Consider the following 22,689-nt stretch of genomic DNA (forward strand, 5'->3'; position numbering starts at 1 on the left):
CACCCTTAAAAAAAAAAAGGAAAAAGGAAACTACAAGTGCAACAGCATATTTTATCAAGCCATGAAAATGAAAGAAACTTACAGCCAACGTTTTTTTAGTGTGGTTGGTGACAGTGTATGATGTTTTTTAAAGTATTTTGCAATTAAAAATATATTAAAATATTTATTTATATTAATATTAGTATATAAAAACCATAAAAAATGACTAAAAAATATCACGAAAAAAACACTAAATTAATACTATATATCTCCTCATTGCATGATTCTTTCAAATAACACAAAATGACAAGAGGGCAACGGTCACCCATTGGTCATTAATTAACATCCTCTCACTCTATATCACTTTTTTTGTACCTTATGAAGCTTTCCCATCTCTCCAAAGCGGTAAAACCCCCTCTTGAACACTTACCACGGGTTAACTGAAACAGTAAGAAAAAAACCTCAACCATAAACATTAGTCAACACTGACATTGTCCATGACCTTCTTCCTTCAAGTTTCAAACTTCTCTAGCTGTTAAAAAAACTAGCATTTATTAGGCACGAACCCAACTAGATGGTTAACCAGATCATAAACGACACGTGTCCCCTGCTGCTGCACGTTCCCAATAATTGACAAAGACGAAGCCGTTGGTGCAAAAGCAAAACAAAACGTTCCTTCCGAGTCTAGCGGAACCAAGTAGTTTTTCGCCGGTAACGGTAACTCCTTTCCATCAGGAAAATGAAAAGACACCGTCGGCACCTCCACGTTCCCTTTAGAAGACAAATCATAACACGTGTCAAACAACGCTATCCCATTAGTCGACGGCAAGTCCCTCGTTCTCTTTACAAAGGCATCACGCAGAGAGTTGTAAACGTCCGTTTGCAACCGAGTAATGGCCGTTCCCGAGTCAACAATTACCCCTCCATTTCCCGACTCATCAATTTGAAACGCCGATTCAGGAATCGAAACCAACTCCCCACCTACACTCAGTCCCGTTAATCCAACGTAATAAAAGGTATCAAGATGGTGGTTCCGGAGCAACGGAGCAGAGACAGCGTTAGGAGGGAGAGTTGAGTTGAACTCGAGAGTTGAAGCAGACTCAGAATCACGATCCACGAGGCAATAAGAAAATGACGTCGCATTGATCTGAGAAGGGAAGGACAACGAGCCGCCGCCGAGCCCTAGCAAGCCAGCGGCTCCTACGAACAATCCTTCATTATTATGTCCACAGCCGATAGCCACGTTATCAACTGGGGCTGAGCCAAGAGTAATAGTCTCAGTAACAAAATCACCAACGGTGTAAGACCCGTCCCCATACGAAACCTCGTAGAGACACGTGTCATTCCGGCATTCTGATACGTCGAGGGACCTGCATTGCCTGGTGTTGCAAGATAGAGTTGAGAAGGAAGCCGATGAAGCCGGCTCAAAGATGGGGTCCGCTTGCTGATAACAATCAGCGCAGGGTGCGCATTGTACCCAGTTAACGTCACTACCAGTGTCGAGTATTAAATAAGCTTGACTTGGTGGTTTTCCGATTCCAACTCGGGAGAAGTACTCACCACTTCCTTGACTCGTGCCAGATATAATCGGGCTCTGTAGATCCTCAGGTTTGAATTCTGAATCAGTCTCAAGTGGTTTAAGATCTGACGAGGAAATGGAATTGATGGCTAGATCTAAACGAGTCACGAGAGATTTGACTCGGGCAGAGTCACGCTGGAGGCGAGATAAGGTTAGCGACTTGTAGCCAGTGTGCGTGGTTTTTTGAATGGAAGTTCTAGAAAGCAGCTCTACTGTAAGTTCTGACGAGGTAGTTTCTTTCTCTTGCTGGTTAAACGGTGACATTTTAGGGCCAGAAGAGAAAATGTTTTTCGTTCTTTGAATGGAGGCGGCGACATCAAGGACTGTCGTTTCGGAAGGATGTGGTGTTAGAATTCGAGAGCAGGAAACAGGTGGTGAAGCGAAAAACAAAGAGAAGAAAACGTAAAAGAGAAGCCCCATTTGGGACAGTAATGACAGAGAGCGGCAGGACAAGACAGCAAAGCGAGAGGAGTAAAGGAATGCTTGTGCTTGCTTGTGTGATGCATATAAAAAGGAAGGGGTTCACGTTTGGCTTGCTGAGGAAATTAAAGACAAGCAGGGAGAGAGAAGCTTTGAGTGAGATGGGGTTTCGAAGGATAAATTTTAAAGAGAGGAGTATTCTATGTTTTTTGTGTTGTCTTTGACAGGGTGTTTTGTTTCGTGGTTCCATTAGCTTTGCATTTTTTGTTAATATCTGTGGGTCCGGTGAAAGAGACATGTCTTTTAAGCCCAGTCTGTGCGCAAGAATTTGAGGATTTAATTATAGTAATTAGGGTTTCATTGCGATTAGCATGATTAATTGGTGTCTGTGACTCATCTATACGATGATGCTTTTTGATGTCCACTGCTTTACTCTTTTGACCACTAATGGGCTCTGTGATTTTGGTTCGCTGGACCACATCATTGAATGACCCGAAGGAAAACTTTTTGGGCCTACATTGTAGCTTTTGTGGGTCAAAAGGTTGTCTTCAAGTCGTCTCTCCCCCCTCTCTTTCGAAAAGAGAGTCCTGAAATTTTGCACTCCCTTCAATTATCATCTTTAGAAGCATAATATCCATGAAAACGTGATCCGATTGAGCATCGGTTCAATCATTCCGTGTCATTTAATTATTATTCAGTAACTTGGTGATTTGTTTCCTCAGGATCCCCAAAAAAATTTCTAAACAAAAGCCAGATCGGTTTTTGAAAAGTACTAACATGTTTGTTTTTTTTTTCCTCTGAGTGTTCTCATCTTATTTTTCTTACGTCTATCATTTTTTTCTCTTTCCTAAAGCAGATGCAGTATCGAGTTAGCGTGATTTTCAATGTCACAAACGCACCAAAGATTTTTTTTTTAATTCCAATATTATAAAAAAATTCTTTGAATTTTCTAGATTAATTCTGTTATTCAATAATGTATAGGGTTTTTCAATGAATAAGTTTGAGAAAATATTCATTAAATTTAATATGAAAGCTTTGTTTTTCAATTTAATCAAATGAGATTATATTTATACTCATTGATGTAATGGAAATCTTAGGGAATTAGTTTGATGATAAAGAGGTTTCTTTCCTTAATTTTTCATGTTCAAATCTTGAAATTATCATTAAAAAAAATATTTAATTTTTTTCTTAATATACCATGTCAACGTGGGATATACACCTTTAAAATAATTCGATAAAGAATTTATCTCAATTAACACACAAACATATCCAAAACAACCTTAGTATAGATAGAAGCCATGAGAATTACTATAAAGTAATTTTTTAAGAATTACTTTTTAAATTTTTTCATGTTTTTTTTATTATTAGAAAACCCAGTAAATAGAAATTATTTTTTAGATAAAGAAAACCTTGACTTGGTTTTCAGAAAAAATATTTTTATTTATTTATTTTGGACAGAATATATTTTTTCAGATTTAGATTTTATTCTTTTAATAAATTTGAAAATACAAATTAAAACATTAAAAAATTATTTTTCACCTTATTTTCTATGATATAACTAAATAATAAATGATATTTTTTAATTTATTTTTCATGATACTATCAAATATTATAAAATAATTTATTTTTTAAGAATCTATTTTCAACAAAAACCACTTTATAAAAAGAAATTATTTTCAACAAAAACAAATCTTGCCTAAGTTATCCTAAGCTACTTCTATTAATAATAGCATCCCTCCTTGCGCCGCGGTGTATCCATCACTATCGGAAAGCTACTTCTTCCATTAGACTAGGTAGTGATCGCTTTTAGTAACCACGTTGGGAGAGAACGAGAGGGGAGCATTGGTGTATGAAGAGTGAGGTAAGAGTTAATCCTTAATCAGTGAAGTGGTCTCAAGTTAAATCAAAAGTGTTTTCAGAGTCATCCAATGGGCTGGCTTAAGTGCAGGCAGGTCACTTCTACAACGACACGAGACCACTCATCAATGGGTGGACCGTGGACATGCACAATCGTTGGTCTCACTTTTCATAAATCCTTCTCCTGTGCCTTCAGTGGCAGGGCTGATTTGCTATAACTCTTCCTTCTCCTTCATTTAGTTAATCGGAAGAATGATGACGGGGTAAAATCAAGTCAATCGGATGCTACTTCTCCGGGTAAAAAAAAAAAATCCAGTCATAATTGTCAAAAAAACACGATGATGATGTTAAGAATCTAGGAGGAAATTACAGTCTGTTTGCTGAATATGACAACACAAAGCAGTACAGTAGTATTATGGTGGGCTTTGTTATTTAAATAGTTGCTTGCTTAGAGAGCGTGTCGCATGGATTTTGCTTGTACTTTTAGTTTGGAAAAACATTAAGCAGGGGTTTGGTATAGTTATAAAGAGTTTTTTAAAATGTTTTTTTTTAATTATATTAAAATAATATTTTTTTTAATTTTAAAAATTTATTTTTGACATTAAAACATCATAATGATAAAAAAACACTCATAACAAATAATTTAAAGCAAGATAAAAAAAATCATATTTTTTTGAGTGATGCATAACCGTAGTTCCAAACACTCGTTAAATTGATGATTTTTTAGTGTTTTTTAGATGATTTTAATATACTAATATAAAAAATTAAAAATTAAAATAAATTATTTTGATGTATTACAAAAAATAATCTCTCTGTAATCCGTAACACCCACTTAATATAACAAAGGGTATGATTGGATAACAAGCATGCCAACTTTTAATTTTTTTAATTAAGTTCATGAATTTTAATATATTTCATTTGAATATATTAACTTTTCAAAACTAGCAATCAAGTATTTTTCATCCATTATTTGTTGATGTGTCCTTTATCCCATGCTACTAAATTGTAGCTTTACCTTTTCATTCTTGGAGGGAACTTTCTTTACTCAAATTATTTTGCTCTTTCCTATTTTTATATATAGTAAATACTCAAATAGAGGACACATCATAAAAAAAAATGGAGCAATAAAAAAAACTGAACAAAAAAAATACTTGATTGAATTTTTTTAAAAAAAACTGGTATATTTATTAAAAGTTGGTGTACTTTATAGTGGCGATTATCCCACAACAAAGGCATCGCTAGCAAGCAGCTGATAAGTAAGAAAAATAAGTCTTGCAAACTCGTTCAGATACATTTTGCCATTATTTATGTATAGAACCTATAGGTGGAGGAATCGGTAACAATATTCCGGAACCCACCAATCGTGGATGCTATCATGATGAACACTCCGACGAATATGCAAGCCTGAAGACAAAAAGAATTACTGCTATTAATTAATAAATAATTCACTGGTCAATTTGTTGCTTTAATTAGGAAAGGCATGGCATGACATGACATTTTGGATTGTTCTGCCTACCCAATTTATAAACCATTTGGTGCTGAATCTCTTGGGTTTCTTGATTAGTAGCCACATCACGCAAGGGAGCTGCAAGAAAGCCCAGAATGGATAGATTATCTTGTCTGATTCTGAAAGTAATCTAGTGATTATCGCAATTACCCTAAGAGAGGCTTACAAAATATGAAGTGGGGGCAAAACCAAATCCACCAAAGAAACCAAGAAGATCTCCAAAGAATGGGAAGGTTACTCCAACAAATAGTGTAAATGCTGCCAAATATCAGGGACATGTATAGTTTGTAAATTCAACGGATAACAAAATTAAGAGTCAAGCAGCAGCAAACTTGAGATGATTGGAAGATGCATATGTTAATTTAATGCCAGAAAAATAACAAATCTCACCAACGTAAGTAGAGCGAGTTAGGAGTCTTAGTGCAATTCCTGGTGGGAAATTGAGTCTTTTCATCATCATCCTCTCTAGCATGTCAAAAACAGGCATAGCATAGACCTAGAAAAGGTTTCTGTTAGGTCCAGTAGAACATGTGCGTGTGTGTGTGTGTTTTTGAGAATGTGAACACATGTATGCTGTTAATTTCATGAATATAGTCTCTTATACCTGGTAGCTACCAATGACATGAACTACCACCATTAAATTAGCGGAGGCGATGAGCCATGCGGGTCTTTTGAGATCAGTAAGCACATTATCATCAACATCTTGTCCAAATGCCCAATACCCTATAATGGCAACAGGAAAATAGCAAATTGCATTGATAAAGTAAGCACCCAGTGCACCTTTCCACATTGGTATTTTGGAAGGCTTCTCAGGAGTTGATGGAATTGTAGCTTGGATTTCAAGAACAACTGCATGGCCAGCAAATGCAAAAGAAATTTCTCCCAGTGCATTGAAGACACGAAACATGTAGTCAGCTGCGCTGGTGCTTTTGTAAGCATAGCTCACATTATCAATCTGGCCATGAGCCAAAGAACCTGCCCATGCTATGGTTGAATAACTGCAATCAGAAACTCAATGGAGTAAGACAGCACTGCACAATGTTAATCAATCAACCAGTAGTTTTTTCATGATTGGTGCCCTTATGGTCAGAAATTAAAACTTTTTGTCCAAATTCAACATAAGAATAATAGGAATGAAAAGGTATACAAAGTTCATGTCTTGATGTCCACTAAGCATGTTTTCCTGTTTGGTTTCACCTTTTGACTTTGATAGTAATCTGTATGCGTTCACTATAAGTGTCTGCTTTACTTCAACATCGATCTGATTGTAAAATGTTGATGAACTAGCTTGCCTTTGCGTCATTTGTTTAGTTTTTTTGTCACCAAAGTTCCATCAAACGCATAAAAAAGCCTCCGAGTCTAAAGTCTAATTAAACCCATTTCCTTCCGCAAGATTGATTAACTTATCCTCATAATGGCTGTCACTCAAAAAGTAATCAGTGAGACTGATATATTCGATACAAAAAGGGATCCGAGTTACCCTACCAAAAGCAATGAATAGCAATGGCCCTTTTGAGGGACAAAGATCAGAAACGCGTGACTTTCTACTAGTCATTGTTCCATAGTAAATCGGCAAATGCTAATACAATAACGAGTGTGGCAATTGTCCAATTCTAGCCACAAATTTATTGCATGCTCGATAAGTTTCACAATCTGATGCAGGTGAGTCTGATAAGGCATGACTAGAATCGTCACAATTGTTCGAAGTCATGCTCCTCCAGTAAACCATGCAAAAACAATAGATCTCCTAGTCATATCTTGTGTATGGTAAACCATAGAGATACAATATCAGAATCAATGACTTATGGTTGAAACCACCACAGCTATTAATTTTAGAGTAAAATGAAATACTATCTAATACTACTGGGTCTAGATATTAGCTGAAAGAATTTCATATTTTTCCATTTTGTTTCAAATTCGTAGGCCGATGGCAGGTGGGCGAGGGGAGATCAGGCCTTTTAAATTAAGGTCAAAGATCAGGCCGATGGAAGTCGGGATGAGAAAAAAAAAAAAAAAAGGAAAGGAAAAGAGTGACATATAATCCTTTTTCAAATGTCTAGGTTAATTATGTATGATGAAAAAGGGAAAAAAAATGGTTGATTATCTATAGCTGTGTCATTTTTTAACCATTGTTAAGTTCTTTTTGTATCTTAATCTTTGGTCTCTTGAAACATTGCCAAATGACTACGGTTCAAGTTCTTGAAAATCTCTTCACATGAGGTCTTTTGGTGTGTTCATATTGCGCCAAAATGAAATTCTACTCACAGATTAGCTTACAAGCTAACCAAGTCAGCAGTGTGCAAGGCTTTTCAACTAGTATTTTATCTAATTTTTCTTCAATTTTGGGAAAGAATATTCTTGCTCGCTAATTGACAGTTATAGTTCAAGTAAAATTCCTTTATTTTAAATGGATGGTGCCTTTCATCTTTGTGTTAAGAAATTGTTTGTCACTCTAATTAATTCTAATTAACGAACAGTTGAACCAAAAAATTCTAATTGGAATGACACAGAGTCGATTAGCATGACACTGTGCAAGGCCGACGCACAAAACCTATCAAGAATATTCATATTTTAACCTGATTATTTAAAAAAATATATTTTTAAAAATTTTGAATTTTTTTATTTTAAATTATCTTTTTTTTATATCTATATCGTTTTAATATATTAATATCAAAAATAATTTTTTTTAAAATAACTTATATCACAGAATTACCACGGTTATGTTCTGGTTATAAGCAAGGCGTAAGGAGATAAAAAATTTAAACCAAGTACCTGAGTGACATGACTGCTGCAGCTAGTGAAACGCCAGCAACAGAATTGAAATTAGGAAGCTGGGACAAGAAGAAATGAATGCCACCAAAGATCAAAATCCAGTAAGACTGCCTTATTGGTGTGCAAGAGGCGCAGGTCATCTCCATGAACTTCTTTAAACACTTTCCTCCTGTGACCATGTACACAATATCACAACCAACTTGAACAATCAGTTGCTGAGGTAGGACAATCCATGGTCCCAATTTCGGCCCGAAGGCATGTCGACCTAGGTCGATGTAGCGATCAAAGCGAGTCCCGGGAACACATTCATGGAGTTGGATCATTTGCCACATTGTGTTCAAGGTCATGCACCAGGATAACGCTAAGACCATTATCCCTGGACCCCTGATCAAGAACAGAAATATAATTATTTGTCTTATTTACTGCGCGTATTAAATAAGAATCTGTTAAGCTGTGTTACAGTACTGACAAACATACCAGCCTAAGTAAGCCATGGCATAGGGCAGACTGAGAACACCTGCACCGATCATGGCTGTGACAGAGTGGAAAGTTGAGTACCACCATTTGGCTCGGCGAGCAGGGTCGCCTTCTGTCCATTTGCTCATGGACTGATCTTCCTGTTTAGATTTCAAGAATGGAAAAGAAAAATGGTTACATTTTTTCGCAATAATAAGCATGCAAGTATATGGGAAACAAGGGTATAACTGGTTCTGCTCACCTTGGAAGGAGAAGTTGAAACCATAGTCACAGCCAAGAATAGCTACCCCTTCAATATGGGAGTTGAGTGATCAAGATCATCAGCTATTTATTATAAGTAGTGGTTTGGTGACTCAAATATGATATATATTTTTTTTAATGTTTGGATTTTCTTTATATATGAATGTGTATTAATCGGGACAAAATTTTATTTTCAAATAATTTTAAAAATATACCTTCATACTGCCCTAGGCCACTCTTTAAAACAAATTTATCAGATTCCTTGGATTTTATATTTGAATTCATAGAATTAAAAGACAGATCAAATATCTATAAACAGCCGAGTGTATAGGCATAAATAAGAAAAAGAAATTTACTTGGGGTTTGATTAAGGAGCTTTCCCTTGGATTTTCTAGTCCTGTCAGTAAGTGTAAGACATTCAATTGTAATGGGGAACCTGTTTGTATATTTAAAGTGACATGAGACTATGAGAGCCCACCATCCACTGGTTAAAGTGTTAATGCCAACTTGGAAAGAGTAACTTGTCTGATAAACATAATGAGTCTGTAATCATGAAGAGACATTTTTTGGCTGAGTACATCGGGTGCTGTGATAAAAATACTCTCTAGGAATCAGAGAAGTTAACTATGCACAGCCCCAGTACCTTTCCTTTTCTCTTTGAAACTGGGACCATCTCAGGGATTGTGGGATTTGTAGACTTGGAGCCAATAACAGGGAGTTTTTGTTGGTTGTTGGTGATTTAGATCAATCCTAAAATCATTGCCTTTGAAGGAGTTTCTTTGTTAAAGGGCCATGGTTTCGGGTACAATGATTAAAGGGATAAGGCTACTTGCTATGCACAGTCTGCCCGTTGTCACGTTCTTCTCCTGTGAAGTGTCCCCGTTGGCTTTTGGAGACGGAAAGGTACATCGCATATCAATAAGAAAGTATATTGTTTTTTATTCTGGGCCTTTCCTTTGTGGGATGTTTTCCAAAGAAAATAGTTTTCATTAAAACAGGGCCTGAGGCCCAGTACAGATACAGATTCCGAGGATCGTCTAAGCTCCAAATGTGACTAATTAAGCGCAGGCTGAAAAAGAAACCCAACAGTATTTCTCACAAAAAAGAAAAGAAAAAAAGAGAGAGAAAGAAAGAACACATCGGCTTTACCTAGAAAGTTAAAATTCTCGATCGTCAGGAGCTGAGCTTGTATGTTTCCTTTTGATTTAAGGGAAAACCCACCATTTTTGTACTATACAATGACAGATAATCTTCTATTGCTCTCAAGTCTCCAGATGATTGAAAGGAAAGATTCGACTATACACATTAAACGAAAACTACTGTGATATATATCGTCGAAGATTATGCTAATTTTATGTAGATGTAGAAAAATAAATAAAGACTTCTGCTTCTTTATAAGGGTGCTCCCCTCGGAATTTTATGTCAGTCTTCCTCGCTCAAATTTCCTTGGGAAAAACGAAGCTTGCAAGTTGCAGACACCATCATAACAGATACAACCACAATAAATATTTTCTTTTACCATTAAAATTGGGTTCAGTGCTCAAGCTCTGTCGCACAGAAGTGATGGCAATTCTTCTTCTTCTTCTTTTTTTATTTTATTTTGAGAATTTAACGGAAGTGTTGACTTTCGTACATTAGACAACTTAAATACTACCATAATTTTTCATCCGAGAAAATAGGAAACTCGACGTGGGAACGTGTCATCTTTACTCTTCCATTCATCGATCCATTGCCTAGCTTACAGGATTTGAAGGACAAATTGGAAAATTATCATTCAAAATCAAAACAATATGTAAATTAATAAAAGAGCAAAAATTTGGATGAAATAGTATATTTTTATGTTATCATGCCTTAGAAGTTTGATATTTATTAAATGTAGTTATTTATAATCGCTTTAGAATAGGGATATTTAGTAAATGCCGCGCTTTTAAAGCGCGACAAGGTAAAACTCAAATTATCTAACTCAATTGGTCGACCGGTTCATGATAGTGAGTGAAATCGATCGACCAATTCTAAAACAATAAGGAAAATCTCAAAACTAATAAAACCCAAGGGCCTCAGCAAGATTTTTGATATCTAAATATCTGACGGTCCATATAGTGAAACAATGGTTACTATAGAGAAAAAAACATTCAAAAAATTACGTGAAAATTTAAGCGCGGTCCAGCTATCAGATCAAAAGTTATGGCTTTTTTGATATGTTATTCTGGTCTAATGGGACCAGAGCTCATCTTGGGCTTAAACATGTCCTACTTATCCATAAATATATTTGTTAAGTCATCCAAATAATTTGTGGTATGTTCTTATTTAGTTATGGCACAGCCACACCTAACTATAATTATTTGTTATCGCAGGTCGACTATATTATTAACATTGAAAAACATATGACAATTATTGTATAAACAATATCTTTTTGAGATTTTAATTGAAGTTTATTTTCTAGTTTACAAGCTTGAGAAAAGATGTATATTTTGACTCATAAAATATATTTGAAAGAAAAGGTTCATTAAATAATAATTTTTGTGTGAAATGATCGACTGGTTCGTACAATTAGATCTAATTGATCGACTGATTGAGTTAGATGATTAAAATTTTATTTTATCGTGTTTCAAAAACATGATATTTATTAATTCTAAAATGCAATAACTATTTTATCGCATTTAGGAATAATAGTCTGCTATTTCATCGCACATTTCTCGAATTGTGTTATTTGTTTAAAAAAAAAGGTGCTAATTTTTTTTAAAAAACCGGGTTTGAATGGAACAACTTGTTTTCACTTTGACAGACGCTTTGCCATAGTTACTCAAGCCATGTACTACAACGTCAGTTAACACAAGAAAAAAAAATCAAAGAATAAAAATAAAACTCAAATGACAAAAACAAAAACTTAAGTGCATGAATTCAAATACAATATAAAAGATGGATAATAATATAGTTTAATTTAATTTTTTTAAAAAAAATATTAATAAGCAATATATTATATCGATTCAAGCTATAACTTATATTAAAATATCAAATTTATAACTTGAATTACAAGATTGTATTAATTTTATAAAAAATAAATCAGAATAAATTAACTAAACACCAAAAATATATCAATAATAAAAATAAAATACCTATAAAATTAAACACTAATAACATAATCAAATAAGGGGCTGTCGGTACTTGTTGACCCCTCAGTCCAACTCTCTGTTGTGCAAGTCCTTTAATTTTACCAACTATCGTTAGTTGATCGAAATGAAGAAGGGTTTAAACCATTTCAAGCATGCAATTTATAATAAATGATCCAAATTCCTTAAAAATTACAATAACTAAGCTAAACTAATAAAACCGCTTGGCTCAGCTGAATAACTTAAATCATGAAAAATCAAATGATAAAAATTACCCAAAATTTTAAACTTTTATTCCCATGGGCTTTCTTCAAAATCCAAAATATTAAAGGAAAAAAAAAAGACTACCAAAAAAGTTAATGACGACCCTCCCCCTCCCTGAAATGAGCGATCAAAACTTTCAAAGCTTACAACAATGTTCCTGTTTGTTTGCTAGAAAATAGTTTTTTTTTAAAAAATAAATTTTAAAAAAATGAATTATTTTCCGATGTTTGGTATTGTAATGAAAAATAAGTTGGAAAACACTTTCTAGTGTTTGGTTATGTCATGAAAAATAAACTGGAAAATAACTTATTAATGTTTTTTTTCCAAGTTTATTAAAATAATGAGAAACAAATCTTACAAATTAAAAATTTGAATGAGAATGAAATTGAAAAAAAATAAAATTTCATAAATTATCTCAATTAGAATAAATAATAATCAAAATAATAGAAATTTAATCTAAAAAATAAAAAAATTGAAAGATGAAGAAATTAAAATAATAATAATTAATATTTCATGAATTATTTTAAATAAAATAAGTAACAATCAAAAGAATGAGGATCAAATTTAATAGATAAAAAATTTCAATTAAAAAATGATAAGGGAAAAGCAAATAATAATTATAAAAATGAGGATCAAAATTAATATAAAAATTAAATTCTAAGGGATCAAATTAAAAAACAAATATTTAAAACAAAATATATATAGCAATCAAAAGTTTGAGGACCAAATTTGATATAATCAGCAAATAATATGATATTTTTAAGTTTTTTACAACTTTCAGAAAATATTTTTCGTTCAAAATAAAAGAAAAATATTTTCTTAGAAACCAAGCTAATTTTTTTTTAATTAAAAAATGTTTTTTATTAATTAATTTTTCTAATAACAAATAAATACATGAAAATTTAAATAGTGATTTCAAAAACTATTTTTCAGGAATAAAACGCAGCCGAAGTTAAGAATATTGGGAAAACAATAATAACAGGAAATAATATGATATTTTTAAGTTTTTTATAACTTTCAGAAAATATTTTTCGTTTAAAATAAAAGAAAAATATTTTTTTAGAAACCAAGCTAATTTTTTTTAATTAAAAAATATTTTTTATTAATTAATTTTTCTAATAATAAATAAATACATGAAAACTTAAATAGTAATTTCAAAAACTATTTTTCAGTAATAAAACGCATTCGAAGTTAAGAATATTGGGAAAACAACAATAGCAGGATTCCAACCTGCGGTGGCAATTTAAGAACTTTTATTACTTGACCACTCGGTAGAATATGGACTTCCTTGTGAATCTCGCCAAGATACTATTTAATGATAATATTTTAAAATAGAAGCAGCCCTTACACCTTCTGCTGAGCTTCTGACCAACACGTCACTAGAAAAATTGAAAAAAATAAATTTTAAATACTATTTTTTTCACTTAAAAAATATAAAAAAACAAAATAAAAACCCAAATAAACCTGCTTGTAGCATAAAATCATCTTAGTTCAGAATTTATTTTATTTCGAAAAATATCTTTTGTGTTCATTAATCCTTTCATATTATCTATTTCTTCCTTTTCTACTTCTTAAAATAAAATAATAAATAAATTTAAAACAGACAAAAAAATAACTAATTAATTAGTTCTCAAGAGTAGAAAGATCATTTAATTTATCTTATAAAAATAAAGAGTGATTAATGATTGAGGTCACGCGCTGATTTCCGAAACTATAAATGCAACCCTAACATCCTCAAATACCAGATGTCCGTCCAATCACAACACAACAACAGCTGCCGCGTGTTAAAGCCCCAGACGAAAAGCATCTTTCCTTCTCAACAGGAACTGAAACTCACGCTCCTTATAGGCTTATAGTTATACTAACCAGAACTAACCCTTTACACGAAATTTCAACGACAACTGTGTCTTCGACGAAATTTCCCACAGCAGCTCAAGTTTCTCTCATTGTCAGGAAATCTTGTTATCTTTTACTGGAAAACATGACCTCGGTTGCTCAGGTAATTAGTCCGTGAAGTAAATATTAATCTCTGTTGATTTCGTTGTAACCTGGATTTAGAACTTGTTAATCACAGATCTTCTTTCATTCTTTCTTTTTGCTTTACCAAGGGTTTCACTAAGTCCCTTGCAATGACCGTGCTATCGGAGATCGGCGACAAGACTTTTTTTGCTGCTGCGGTTAGTGTTATTTATTTATTCTCTAAGGAATTTGGTGTATTTTCTTGATCTATTACCTAAATTAATTCTGAACCTGTATTTTTTTAAAGGATATAAATTACAGAAAGTTGCCCCTCTTTTTTTTCCTTATGGTCAAGTGGGAATTTCTTGAGAGAGAGATTAATTTTTGGGAAAAGCTTTATGCGTTGAATTTTATTAAACGATGATTAATGTGTGGAAAGTAATGCTGTTTTTTTTAATTAAAGAAAAAGGAATATGCTTATGATATAATTTAATATGGATAGTGGTTTTTAAATTTGATAAAGGGATAAATTCTCTTGAGTTTGAAAGGTTCTGTTGCTCACAGGACCGTTAGATCAGGGATTAATTCTTCTTTTGTTGTTTAGATTATCATTACCGTACCTTTCCCCTTCTTCTTTTTTGGTACGTTACTTTATAGGATCGGGTGGGTATTGTTTTCTCCACAAAGTACCTGCCTGGGTTGTTTATCGCCATGTTGAAATAACTGAGACTGTGTCTGTAAGATGGAGTTTCAGCAACTTATTTACGTTCGCTGTCGATGATGCTTTTCTGTTGAAAAACCGAAAAAACTTGCATGTTTTGTTTTCTTCATTACTCTTGCCCATCCCCATACACCTGCTTCTTCCTTGTCTCATTTAAACTTGGTAACCTTTAGTTGCTTTCAACCACTGGGATGGCCTTTGCAGTTATGGTCATAGAATTCTGAAAATACCAACAAAAAATAAAGAAAACGATAATGGTAAAGAAAATTTAAAATATATGCTTGATGGTACCAAAAGTACGAAGCAAGATTAAATCAAATTTACTAGCAAGTTACATAGTTTCAAGGACTTGCTGTATTTATGGACAAGTTGGAGTTTGGAAAATGAGTATCTTTGATAACTTTCTGGCAGTACGAATATAAAAAATCAATCCAATTTAACAGCCTTTATATTTGTAATTATTCATATATTTTTGAGCTCTCCAAAGCTTGTGTTTTGAACCGAGTGAGCACAAGAGAAGTTGAAAAAAGACAATGATTGTAGTTTACAGCCAATTTGCATCGTGCATACTGCCTTCACTTTTAGTAAAAGCTGCCACAAAAATTTTTGTGATGATAGATACACGGAGAAGGATTCAAAATCTCATTTGACTTGTTTCAAAATGACATTCTTTGCTTAAGTGGCCAATGATGGTGTTTTTTAAGTTTTCACTGCTCATTTCACTTGAGGATTTCATAGTTTCTGTTCGAGAGTGTCTTTTATGCTCCGTAGTTTACTTAGTATAGAGAATCAGGCATCATTCTGTCATGTATGCTTTCTCCAATAACCCTTTTGCATAGTCTTCTGATTAAAAGCTAGAATTTCTATCACAATTTCCCTATAACTAGTTATTTATAATTCTCTCGCATTTTGTACCTGCTTGCCTTACTTGTGCTGCTTGTTTCTAGATCTTGGCCATGCGTCACCCAAGAAGACTTGTTTTGTCAGGTTGCTTGGCAGCTTTGATTGTAAGTGTTTTCTCTTGTTTTTTTCATGCTTGATTGTAGATTTGACAAAATTGCCCTTTCCAAGTGCCCAATTGTTAATTATAATATTTGTTGATTTTTAGGTGATGACTATCCTTTCTGCTATCGTTGGCTGGGCTGCTCCAAATCTGGTAAGCAGTCTGTTTGAGGCCTGGATAGTTTTGTTTGTTGGTTAATTTTGTGTTTCTATTGGGGTGCCCTTTTTTGATGTTGTGGTGGAGCAATTACATTTCTGATAGATGCAATTGAACTTCTTAAACAAGTAATTGATATATTTTGCATCCTCGATGTCTTCCTTGGGACACAAATTTCCTGGTAGTACACAAGAAAAGCCTATGTATAGCCTGTTGTAAGCTGTAGTTCGTGTATAGTTAGCTCTCCAGGCTGTCTTTGGTTATGTTACTCGATAAGTCCATAGGTAGCATTGACAAACATAGCTTATTAACACCCCCTCCCCTACCGCTCACCTTTCTCTAGTCATCTATCCGTTCTGCAGTATTTGTTTAACTGCACGTATCTATTTAAAGTTGTTAAGTGAGACTGCCTTGTTACTTTCTTTTACATCTGTTCATTGAGTTTTCATCCATGTTTGCTGATCTAGATCTCTCGTACTTGGACTCATCACATAACAACAATACTGTTTTTTGGATTTGGGTTTTGGTCATTGTGGGATGGATTTAATGACAAAGGGTAAGGGTTTGATCTTCTTTCTTTGTTAGCTTTCCTTTTCACTCTTCTCCAGCTTCACAATTTGTTCTCATTGGAATTTATTTCTATTGTTTTGAACAGGGAGGCTGAAGAATTGGCAGAAGTTGAAGCTAAATTGGTTTGTTTCTTCCCTCTGATGATATTTACATTTAACTGGAATGGTAGTTCACTTTGCCTCTGTTTTATCATTAGGATGCTGATTGGAAAGCTAACACAGGAACCACCAAAGGTGGTAGCAAGGTATAATAACTGTGCTCTGTGTACTGGATAACTAGCACTTCTTACTTGCTTATCTGATCGTGAAGGCAATAGTCTTCTGTACTGACCTTGCTCTTTTCCCCCCCTTCTATTTGGGTTTGGGTTGACTCTTGATGTGGGGGCACTTTGTTCAATATTCTTGGCATAATAATGTTTATTGTATTATTTCCTAAATTGTTAAGATTTTCCAGGTTTTGAAGAGTTCTAGAAGAGTTCAGCACTCAGTCTAGTAAAAAAAACATAATTCTAAAGACCTTGTTGTCTATAAGGTTAAAATTTCATAGTCATCGAAGATCGGGAAGGCCTTTAAAGAAGGTTCGGGAGTTATTGTGCAAGATTGTCTTTATTTACTTTGTTGTATTTGGATTCTTTTTCCTATTTAGATTAGGACTTTCAATTTAATTAAGATTTTTACTAGTTAGGAATCTATGTTGGATGGATTCTATTAGTTAGGTAAGTTTTATATAGGAATCCTTTTTCTATAAAGGATTTTACATCTAGAACTAATAAAAATAAGGATGTCTAGTTTATTTTTGGAAGATTAAGATTATTATTCAGACTTCATAAAATACCAGAGTTTATTCTCTAAATTTCTCTATAGCTTGGGTTTGTAACTTTAGGGTTTAAGAATCCTAGCTTTTATCCACGCTATAGCGTCAACTCCACTTTATTGTTGTTTTTGGTTGCTGTCCTTTGGAAAGAATTTAGTCAAACAATTACAATATTTCCTTTCCTCAAAAAATGAACAGAAATGTGCAGTCAGTAAGAGAATATATGTCTTTTGTTGTTAGGTATCTTATTGTCCTAGAGCGGATTGGATTTATGTGTATTTAGCTGGTGGAGGTTTTTGTTTTTATTTTTTATTATTTCCTTTCTGTATTTAATGCAAGTAATTGCCCATTGTGTGGCATCTCTAAACATGGACCACAGAGCTGCTTATATCTGAATTTCAAAATAATAGTAGGCTGGGGTGCAGCTTATGTGCTATCAGGTGTTGGTACCAGAACGTGGCATGTCTAATGTACATTTTTCATTAATCTTCAAACATCTGGATTGATAATAAATGGAATCATTAACTGGACATTTCCTATATTTCATGAGACAAATGACTCAGTCATGAGTCATGCCTAGATTGGTTATGCGTACCAGCAATGTAGTTTCATAGCTGAATGTTTCTAACTTTGTTCCTTGAATATGCTATGCTTGTTGGTTTCAAACTTTTTAACTGTTTTATTTCCAGGACGATGATGAGTTGAAAAAGCGGAGGCGGCCATTTCTTTCACAGTTGTTCTCGCCAATACTCTTGAAAGTAATGCTTTTTTTTTTCTTTTTGAACTATTAGATTTGGAACTCTGAAGTACTACTGTTGGTCCAGGAAAAAAAAATCTTATTTGACCTTTGGGATAACTAGTTTTATCATGCGTGTTCTGCAGGCATTTTCCATTACATTCTTTGGTGAATGGGGTGACAAGAGCCAGGTAAGAATCACCTTCAGGACCGATACAACCTATTAATTTATTCTCATGGTGATGGTGCTTCATTCTTATTTTGCACCATGTTCGATTGCTTTTCAGATAGCCACCATTGGCTTGGCTGCTGATGAGAACCCATTAGGTGTAGTTCTTGGTGGAATTGTGTAAGTTATAGTGTTTTCTCCATGCATTTATTGGAGTCATGCTATTTTTCTTGTTTGAACTTACTATATATACCACCAAGTTTATTGTGATTGATTGTTTTTCCTTTTCTTCAGAGGGCAAGCATTGTGTACTACTGCCGCTGTTTTTGGTGGAAAGAGCTTGGCATCTCAAATATCTGAGAAAATAGTAATTATTGATCTTTGCATTTTTCTTCATAGCATATTCAGAATGTTTTTCTCTACATTATGTATGCAAGCAATCTTTGATGTCAATGCTGTGCCTTTTTGCCATTCAGGTTGCATTGTCAGGTGGAGTTCTTTTTATTATTTTTGGAATCCAATCCTTCCTATCAACGGTTGAGTAGACCCATCATCTAACTAGCAGTAAGTACTTTCAATTCACTTAGATACCTCATTCATGGTGTATAAGATGAGAAGAGGAGGGGTGGGAGCTGGGGTACATGGGCAAGCTCTATAATATATTTATTGGAAAAAAGAGAAGGAAATGTTGTCCAACAGAATATTAGGGTGTTTGGGAGTGAGTTTCAAACTGTTTTTCATCAAAATTTGATTTTGTTTTGCTTTAATTTTTTTTTTTTTGTGTTTTTAGATCGTTTTGATGTGCTGATATCAAAAATAAATTTTAAAAAATGAAAAAAACATTATTTTGATGTTTTTCTAAACGAAAAGTATTTTGAAAAGCAACCGCTACCATACTTGTAAACACCCTTTTAGAATTGGTTGGGTGGTAATATTTTCACTAGTGTGAGAAAATGTTTCCATTCCAGGAATCACCCTCACACAGAAATGTGCAGGCCCCTTGCTTGCACATGCACACACAGAGTCATGAAAAAAGACTGCAGCAAACGTAGATGCAAAATTTACCTGTCAGATCAGGATGCAAGAACTAGTTTATGATGGGCTTTGTCATTAAATTGGAATGCCTTTCTATCAATTAACAAATAGAACTGTGAGAACAATGGCTTCAAGTGGCTACACAGGCATGACACTGGTTAATAGGTGAAAAGAAATTTGCATTTTAATCTGTACTATTCAATACTCTAACAATGGATCTGTTTGTGACTGCTTGCATTCAGGGATTGAAACTGGTTAGGTATAACTTTCAAACATCAAGAAGGTGATCGTTCTCGAAGGACATGACAAGATTATTTACAAGAGCAATTGCTCAAAACAGAAATTCCTGATTCGAAGAGCAGTAGCATATTTGATTGTCAAAATCAATGGCGTGTTATATACTCTACTTAAATGATATTTTGTTGGATCTTGATATATCTTTACTTGAATGAAGTACGAGGCACCAAATCTTCCTGCTCGCAGTTGATTTTCTGCATGCAATTTTTGAGGTTTCCTGTTGATTTGTTAAAGCAGATAATATTTGGGAAATTTGTCTCATACAACCCAGGATGAATATAAGACAGGGAAGATTCTGTACTCGGTGCTGCAGCTAGTTGTGAAATAGTGCTGTGGCATGTGGGTGCCTTTGATCAAAAGGTTCAGTGACATCACTGCCACGATGGCTCTAATTAGAAGAGGTTCAAATTAGATTTCTGCAGCCAAAAAAATAATAAAGGATCCAAAAGGAGGAACAAGAGATGTTTTGTGAGTGCTCATTTGGTAACAATCAGGTTATTAAATGGAACGGGTCATGATATATTGAAAACAAAACAGTACTGCTAGTTCAATATAGTTCGAGAAAATCAAATGTGATAAAGCTTCGGGGAATCGTGTGTTCAGCACAACATCCTGTTTACGACATGGATGACAACCACAGATTGCAGTTAATGTAACAGCTGCAGATCAGTCTCTTTTTATTCAAAATTAGCGAATCCTGCCAGTTGCATCTGAACATGGACGAGACCGATACGTTAAATATGGGCACTGCTATGTTATATACATCTATTGCTTTAATGACACTTTTAACAGGAAACCATGTAATTTCATCAAGACAGCCCTCAGCATCCACCACTGGCAGGTTCGATTGAACTCAGAAGTCCATTGCCCCTCAGCTGCATGCAGTGCTCTTCAGCATCAGCCTGAGTGCAAATAATCACCACTGACAAGCCATTGTAGTGTGCTTCTTGCATAATGTTAACAGCATTGTCAAGGGTCATCCCGGGGATGACTTTCATCAGAACTTGAACAACATATTCACGTTTATTGTAATTGTCATTGTGCAGTATCACACGATAAGGTGGTGCCATTTTCTTTGATTTCCTGAAGATTATTTGAAGATAAACAATATTTACTCAAGTGAATGATTGGAGATCGATAGACAGTGCAAATAAGAAATAATAAATCAACACCACTGTGTTCACGTAAAGGGTAACCCTAATTTGTAATTAAATTTAAAATGATAAAAAAATAATATATATATTTTCCAACTTTCATCAACCTGAATTGTTTCCACAGGAATGCACCTGACTCGGGGTCATCAGATATCAAACTTATCTCTCCTCGTATGCTCGAAAAGGAAGCATTGAGTTGTTTAATCTAAGATCTCATAAAAAAAAAAAAAGAGGGGGGGAAGAAAAGTGGTGCTGGTACGTACCTCAAATCAAACTCAGATTCGCGACCAGGAGTGGTTCTCTCGATAACGGGTTTCTCCAATATCCCTCCTCCTCCTCCTTTGCCTGAGACTGTTGCTGATATAGACATGAGAATCCCACGGCTGGCACATGGTCCTCTACAAACAGAGTTCTTGTCACCTACTCAAAAAAAAAAACGGAAAAATAATAAATACTGGCAACCAAGTTTATGTCCTAAAGACATCCCACCCGAGACCCAACTACCACTCTACTCAATACCACCAGTTAAAACACGAACATCTCGCCGGAAACCAGGATTCATAAAAGAGATGAAATGAGATTTACGGAAATTTGAATTCAAAATCCCCACCAAAACTCAGAAAACTGATATCCTCTGTCCCTTCTTAATTAATTATTAATTATTCAACACGAAAGAAAACAAAAGCAGCTGGAGAGTAACAAACTGCAACGACCAGCTAGCTAGCATGGTGTTTGTTCTTGTACAAGTAGATAAACAAATAGCAGCAAGAAATACAGCTCGTAAACCGTAGCCAAAAGTAATAACTGATGGTCGTTATAAAATTGAATTTAGAGAAATAAATTCGAGTAAAATAAAAGTAGTTAAGGGAAGAAAGAGTAATAACTAATAAGTACCGGGTTTAGGGTTAAAGACGTGATTGGGTGAGAGAGCTATTCTCCCACAAATCGCAGTCTCCATTGTCGCCCCCTTCTCCCTCTCCCTTCCCGAAACGAGAAATGGACCCTGTTTTTTTGCCTTTCCTTTTCTTTGAAAAAAAAAATAGTAATTGTAAAAGATTTTTTTTTTCGTTTTGGAAAAAAAATGGGCAAAACAAACTGGTGGTGGAGTTGGGTTGTGACTTCTGCAGACAAAACATCTCAGAAAAATAAAAAGAAAAAGAAAAGAAAAAGAAAAACTCGTGTACGGAATGTATAAGCATGAAAACACGTCGTTTTGGCACTCTTATGAGCAAAAGTTTTGTTACATAGGTTTTACAACTAGTTCTTTTTATTTTTAGTATTGTTATTCTTTTCCATTTCTTCTAAGCTTCTCGGTTAAACATTATTTTGTTTTAATATTTTTTTGCTTCCTTTATGGTTTAATGGTTAGAGACGTAGGGTCTGTCTGATAATATAATATGGTATTTTTTTTTTAAAGTGTTTTTTTAGTTGAAAATATATCAAAATTTCTCATATGAAAATGATAAAAAAAATATAAAAAAATTAATTTAAAACTAAAATAATTCAAAACTATAATTAGATCGCAATGTCAAACAATACTTTAAAAGTACCTTCAAACCAACTATTTTTTTCTGTGAAATTAAATTTTGTCTATTTATTTTTCCATGTATAATAATAAGACAGATACATTTCACAAAATGATAAATGATAATGGCAATAAGTATCGTGAATCCAGTTATTAGCTAATTATATTATACCATATGTAAAAAAAAAAAAAAACAAAACACAGCGAGATGGGTACATTATGCAATTTGTATATACAAATAAAAAAATACATTAATGAAGTTTTAAGAATATTTGAGCAATCTTTAATGTTTAGTGTATAAAAAAAATCAACTTGGAGAAAAAAATAATTCAAAACAATTTCCGAG

At 33.9% G+C, this 22,689-nt stretch overlaps 4 protein-coding genes across 4 annotated transcripts; 1 reads left to right on the top strand and 3 right to left on the bottom strand.

The window, feature by feature from the left end:
- Positions 1-215: 215 nt before the first annotated feature.
- On the bottom strand, positions 216-2,144 carry LOC7466910 (protein ASPARTIC PROTEASE IN GUARD CELL 1). The gene has a single exon (XM_002315917.4). The coding sequence runs from the start codon at positions 1,976-1,978 to the stop codon at positions 524-526; it is 1,455 nt and encodes a 484-aa protein (XP_002315953.1). The 5' UTR covers positions 1,979-2,144; the 3' UTR covers positions 216-523.
- Positions 2,145-4,995: 2,851 nt separating this feature from the next.
- Positions 4,996-9,233, bottom strand: LOC7466911 (lysine histidine transporter-like 6). Its single transcript, XM_002315918.4, has 8 exons — positions 8,833-9,233; positions 8,592-8,731; positions 8,115-8,498; positions 5,947-6,340; positions 5,733-5,838; positions 5,509-5,600; positions 5,352-5,420; positions 4,996-5,239 (listed from the first exon to the last, which is right to left on the bottom strand). The coding sequence occupies exons 1-8, from the start codon at positions 8,854-8,856 to the stop codon at positions 5,141-5,143; spliced, it is 1,308 nt and encodes a 435-aa protein (XP_002315954.2). The 5' UTR covers positions 8,857-9,233; the 3' UTR covers positions 4,996-5,140.
- Positions 9,234-13,988: 4,755 nt separating this feature from the next.
- LOC7466912 (GDT1-like protein 4) lies at positions 13,989-19,873 on the top strand. Its single transcript, XM_002314845.4, has 13 exons — positions 13,989-14,204; positions 14,314-14,382; positions 15,833-15,892; positions 15,994-16,041; positions 16,512-16,600; positions 16,700-16,736; positions 16,811-16,858; positions 18,117-18,185; positions 18,310-18,354; positions 18,451-18,512; positions 18,627-18,699; positions 18,809-18,896; positions 19,610-19,873. The coding sequence occupies exons 1-12, from the start codon at positions 14,187-14,189 to the stop codon at positions 18,875-18,877; spliced, it is 687 nt and encodes a 228-aa protein (XP_002314881.3). The 5' UTR covers positions 13,989-14,186; the 3' UTR covers positions 18,878-18,896; positions 19,610-19,873.
- Positions 19,874-20,217: 344 nt separating this feature from the next.
- Positions 20,218-21,930, bottom strand: LOC7489365 (ATP-dependent Clp protease adapter protein CLPS1, chloroplastic). Its single transcript, XM_002315919.4, has 3 exons — positions 21,713-21,930; positions 21,082-21,238; positions 20,218-20,747 (listed from the first exon to the last, which is right to left on the bottom strand). The coding sequence occupies exons 1-3, from the start codon at positions 21,774-21,776 to the stop codon at positions 20,486-20,488; spliced, it is 483 nt and encodes a 160-aa protein (XP_002315955.2). The 5' UTR covers positions 21,777-21,930; the 3' UTR covers positions 20,218-20,485.
- Between the last annotated feature and the right edge of the window lie 759 nt (positions 21,931-22,689).

Source organism: Populus trichocarpa, chromosome 10, assembly GCF_000002775.5.
Source record: "Populus trichocarpa isolate Nisqually-1 chromosome 10, P.trichocarpa_v4.1, whole genome shotgun sequence".
NCBI lineage: Eukaryota > Viridiplantae > Streptophyta > Magnoliopsida > Malpighiales > Salicaceae > Populus > Populus trichocarpa.

Excerpts from the sequence above, each read along its gene's own strand:
- LOC7466910 (XM_002315917.4), bottom strand. The coding sequence starts at position 1,978 with ATGGGGCTTCTCTTTTACGTTTTCTTCTCTTTGTTTTTCGCTTCACCA.
- LOC7466911 (XM_002315918.4), bottom strand. The coding sequence starts at position 8,856 with ATGGTTTCAACTTCTCCTTCCAAG. Across the intron at positions 8,499-8,591 it reads GCCATGGCTTACTTAGGCTG|GGGTCCAGGGATAATGGTCT; the intron begins GTATGTTTGTCA and ends GTTCTTGATCAG. Across the intron at positions 5,240-5,351 it reads CCAAATGGTTTATAAATTGG|GCTTGCATATTCGTCGGAGT; the intron begins GTAGGCAGAACA and ends TTTTGTCTTCAG.
- LOC7466912 (XM_002314845.4), top strand. Across the intron at positions 16,859-18,116 it reads CCACCAAAGGTGGTAGCAAG|GACGATGATGAGTTGAAAAA; the intron begins GTATAATAACTG and ends TTTTATTTCCAG. Across the intron at positions 18,513-18,626 it reads GTAGTTCTTGGTGGAATTGT|AGGGCAAGCATTGTGTACTA; the intron begins GTAAGTTATAGT and ends CCTTTTCTTCAG.
- LOC7489365 (XM_002315919.4), bottom strand. The coding sequence starts at position 21,776 with ATGGAGACTGCGATTTGTGGGAGAATAGCTCTCTCACCCAATCACGTC. Across the intron at positions 21,239-21,712 it reads CGTCTTTAACCCTAAACCCG|GTGACAAGAACTCTGTTTGT; the intron begins GTACTTATTAGT and ends TTTTTTGAGTAG. Across the intron at positions 20,748-21,081 it reads GAATCTGAGTTTGATTTGAG|GAAATCAAAGAAAATGGCAC; the intron begins GTACGTACCAGC and ends AATAATCTTCAG.